The sequence below is a fragment of the Oncorhynchus nerka genome, linkage group LG19 (genome assembly GCF_034236695.1).
Source record: "Oncorhynchus nerka isolate Pitt River linkage group LG19, Oner_Uvic_2.0, whole genome shotgun sequence".
Taxonomy (NCBI): Eukaryota; Metazoa; Chordata; class Actinopteri; order Salmoniformes; family Salmonidae; genus Oncorhynchus; species Oncorhynchus nerka.
The window spans coordinates 31,870,648-31,875,135 of NC_088414.1; the positions used below are offsets into that span (position 1 = coordinate 31,870,648).

General features: G+C 50.0%; 1 protein-coding gene across 1 annotated transcript; it reads right to left on the minus strand.

The window, feature by feature from the left end:
- Window positions 1–227: 227 nt before the first annotated feature.
- LOC115101401 (APC membrane recruitment protein 2-like) lies at window positions 228–4,282 on the minus strand. Its single transcript, XM_029620861.2, has one exon. The coding sequence runs from the start codon at window positions 4,059–4,061 to the stop codon at window positions 1,395–1,397; it is 2,667 nt and encodes an 888-aa protein (XP_029476721.2). The 5' UTR covers window positions 4,062–4,282; the 3' UTR covers window positions 228–1,394.
- Between the last annotated feature and the right edge of the window lie 206 nt (window positions 4,283–4,488).

Here is a 4,488-nt window from a genome sequence, read left to right on the forward strand (position 1 = left end):
AAATAAAGCTGCCACATTTATCTCCATCAGCTAACTGCATCGTTTGTGCACATATCTCTACGCTATCTATTCAGATGAAGAAGCTTCAGACACTGTGCTGTTGTTATACAAATACTGCATCAAAGTCACACGTTACTGAAAACAGTAGTTGTGAAATGGATCCTTGACATCACACTCAAGAGATATCTAGGGTCATTTTAGGGTGACTTACATACAGTGTACTCACATTGTTTTATTGATTAAATAGGAAACATAGATCATGTATAAACACAAATGTTGTCCTCATCTGAGCATGACTACCGCTATTTTTTATTTATACTTATTTTACCAGGTAATTTGACTGAGAACACATGATCATTTACAGCAACGACCTGGGGAATAGGTATAGACTGGTGGGATTGGTAAAGGGATGCACCCTTCCAACATCTGAAGCGTTCAGCATCTACTCAGTGTAACTCAAACTCCACAGGGTCCGTTATACAGGCTTACCCCCTGTCCAAACCTTCCATAGGGGCCGTCCCATCCATAATGAACTCCATCCAGAGCAACAGTCTTTCCCAAAGTACACAGTGTGATTGATTGTTATTTATGAGCAGGCAGCAGCTAGGCAGGGTCTGTACAGTTCCACACAGTGTAAATAAAAAACATGGAGAAAAGTAGGAAGAGTCGTCTGGCTCATATTGCTGTACATCCAGAGATGTTACAGGACACTGGTTTGTTTGTTGCGTTTCTTCAGAGGTGTGGACCCTCTCTTGGCACGAAGGCTACAGTATCACTTATCAAAAGAAAAAGAAAAAGAAAACAGGATTTTTAGACAGTAATTCAAAAAGAGGGAGTAACAAAAGATAAAAAGTATTGTAGAAAAAGTAGATTTTTCACTCTGATAGTCAGTAGGAAAAAAGCACCCTTAAGAATATCTCTCTCTTCCATGTGTTGTTGCTTCTGACCTTGGTATGCTACCGTACCGTGTCCCCTTTAATGATACATCCCAAACAAACGTTGTTGTGACCGTCCTCCTCAACCACCATTTTATCCCAGGTTGAGATTAGCCCTGAACCTTGGCTGAATGCATCTGTCAAGTTGGCACAATACAAGGGAGCCATGGTCATTACTCCGGTTCCCAGGGGAGATGTGTTGTTGTTCTTCAGCCTCAGCCTCCATGTTAGTGTTGCTCTGAAGCTGTTGTTGGTGTGGATAAGTAAAGAGACTTCAGCGATGTGGGATAGAGAGCCATTTGAGAAAGTCATGAAGATGAACCAGAGCAAAACAATTATTGGACTGTCTTTGTAAATATACAGGGCAAAGGGTGCCCATGTGATAATGTTAAAATAATGATTTTGAGTGAAAGCAACCATTTGGATGTTTAAGTTTGAAGCAGTCTCTTAGCATTATTTTCAGATTTGAGTGCTGGCAGCTGTGGTGCCTGTGAGCTTATTGCCGATCCTGCGGACAGGAACCTTGGACAAAGGTATTTTGGAGCGCGGGAGCTCCTTAGCTCCTTGGGGGACAGGGATATTGCACTGGACTCCCAGCTTGACAGTTTTCTTGGAGTCACGTGGTATACCCCTGTAGACTGTGGGTTGCCGGAGCTGGCGACTCTCCTCCGGGCTATGTTTTACAGGGGACAGGCTGGCCTCGACTTCAGCTTCAGCAGAGGAGTTACTAATTGTGTCCTTGCTGACTTCGTTCCGTAAGCTGGGGCGTTGACTCCCCTCTTCCAGCCCTGTAATAGGTGGGTCCCAGCACCCCTTGGGGTCAGTGGGCTGACTCTCACGGAGTGGCAACTTGCCCATCCTGCCTCCACCACAGACAGGGATCTTACTGAGCCCTGCTGGCCTCACTGGGCGCGTCTTCTTCTCTGTGGGGGGGCCCTGGGGGACCATGTGTATTTCATTCTGTGTAACATGACGTTTCTCTTCTCTTTTGGGTGAATTTTTCCAGGCACCCCGCACATCCATGCCGTTTGGACTCGTCATGTCCTCTCCTCTATTCAGAGAGGCCTTGCGCTCACAACCCTTCACCTGAGCAGAGGCAAGGGGTGTATCCTGCAGAGGGAGAGGGGTGAGAACAGGAGAGGGCATAGAGGAAGGGACTGGGGCAGGGGAAGAGACAGGGGTTGTCTTAGACATAGGGACTGGAGTTGTGTTAGGGGCAGGGGTAGGGAAAGGAGGAGTCTTAGACATAGGGATTGGTGTTGGTGTTGGAGTAGGGGCAGGGGGAGCCTTTGAGTCAGCTAGAATTGAAGAGGGGGTTTGTACAGGAGCAGGGCTAGTGACTGAGGCTGGCACTGGAACTGGGATAAAGGGAATTTTAAATGCTGAGCTCAGGACAGCCATAGGATAAAAGGATGTTAGGGAAGGAGGTGCGGTAATGGAATCCAGACATGGGGCAGAGCTAATTTTGGGTGGTGGGGTAAAGGTAAAAGTGGCTGGGGTGGTTACAGGAGCTGGCTTGGATGAGGTTACTACTGGAGCAGGTGGGGATGAGGTTAGTACTGGAGCAGGTGGGAATGAGGTTACTACTGGAGCAGGTGCGAATGAGGTTACTACCGGAGCAGGAGGTGGGGATGAGGTTACTACAGGGGGTGGAAGTGGGGATGAGGTTACCACTGGAGCAGGAGGTGGGGATGATGTTACTACAGGTGCTGGAGGTGGGGATGAGGTTACCATTGGAGCAGGAGGTGGGGATGACGTTACTACTGGAGCAGGAGGTGGGGATGAGGTTACCACTGGAGCAGGAGGTGGGGATGAGTTTACTACTGGAGCAGGTTTGAAAGTAGAGGTAGCAGTGAGGCCAATAGGGGCAGGGCTTGGGGTGGATTTTGTTGTTGGTGGAGGGGAGATTTTTGTTTTGGGGCTTGATTTGGTGGTAGGGCTAGTGATAGTTGTGGGCATAGTTGAGGGTTTGGTTGTCACAATAGGGTTAGGTTCAGGTTTTATCGACCAGCTGGTAGGTTCAGGTTTGGTAATAGGGGCAGAGGAAGGGGTAAGCATTGGGATAGGGGGTGTACTAGCTGAATTAGCAGCAGTAGGAGCAGGGGTTGGTATAGGGGAAGGGGCAGATTTGGCTGAAAGAGTAGTTGAGGTACTCTCTCCAGCCACAGCTCCCTTGGTCCCAGGTCCGGTTCCGACAGTGGTGCTGGCTTTGCCCCACTCTGCCTCCACTTCAGCAGTGATGTCTCCACATCCGGACAGCGAGTCGAAGCTTATCAGAGAGGAGATGTCTGCAAGCAGCGACCTCAGACGATCCACAGCAGGATCCAACGGTGGTGGTTCAATGGTGGGCAGAGGCGACGCTACATCCTCATTAGATCCAGTGACACTGTATGTAGCCGCTGAGAGAGCCGTTGTCTCTGGTGGGATAGAGGCTGAGCTCTCCTGCACTGTGGGGCTCTTGGAAGAAACAGGGGACCCTTGTCCAGACTCAGGTTCTGGGACATCCAGGCTGTGAGGTGCAGGTCTGGGTGTCAAAGTCATGTCCTCCTTGATGATCTCCATGCTGTTTGTACAGGACGACATGAGGAGAGGGCTCGGAGGGGTATCGGCCTCATCGCTGGCCTCCTCTCGCTGATTCCATCCCATACTGCCGAAGAGACCTTTCAAGCCCCGACGCTGACGTATTGTTGGCTGAGACTCTGTACGGAACCTCCGGTCTACTCCTCCTTGTCGGCTGCGCTGCAGCTTCATCAGGAAGCTGAGTGATTTGGCGGAGGTGATGGAGGAGATGGAGGGAAGCTCGGCAGAAGGGATGGGGGGATTTCCATCATCACCCAGGGGCTCCTCCTCTGGTTCCTGCTCCTCTCTCTGACTCACCTCTGGTTCTTGCTCCTTCTCCGGCTCCTTGTCCTTCTCCTGCTCTGACTCTGCTGCCACAGACTCCTTTAATCCGTCCACTGTCTTGCTCCTGGCGATAGGTGACTTGTTGTTCCCCTCGCCTTTGCCACGTATGGAGAAGATGCTGCCTGGCTTGCGCTTCCCAAACAGCTTGAAGGCTTTTCTGATTTTTCCAGGAGGCTGGGGATCGCATGGCGAGGGTTCGCTACTCTCCGACTGTACATCCATTTTGAATCTCTATATTCCTGTCTGCTGTTATCTTCCTACTTCGTGCTCTATTTCTATCACCCACCTATAGCTAACTGAACATTTACCATTATTTTCTCGTACCTTACGCTTTTTCCCGTCTCTGCAGACTGGCTGTGCTTCAATTGCTTGCAGTATGTTTCTCTCTCCTCTCTCTATCCCTCCCTTTGCCTATCTCTCCCCTCCAGCTCTTTCTCCTCTATTTCGCCCTCACATGCCCCTCCCATCTCCCTATCCCCTCTTTTTCTCTGGCTGCTCCTGCAGGTCTCCATGGCAACTGAGGGGCTGAGCAGCTTTCGTCAGTGATGGAGCAGAGCCAGAGCCTTTCATCATCCCACCCCAGACACCACTCTCATCTTTCTTACTCTTTCTCTATCGCTGATACCCCCCCTCCTCTCTCTATCTCTCT

Excerpts from the sequence above, each read along its gene's own strand:
- LOC115101401 (XM_029620861.2), bottom strand. The coding sequence starts at position 4,061 with ATGGATGTACAGTCGGAGAGTAGCGAACCCTCGCCATGCGATCCCCAG.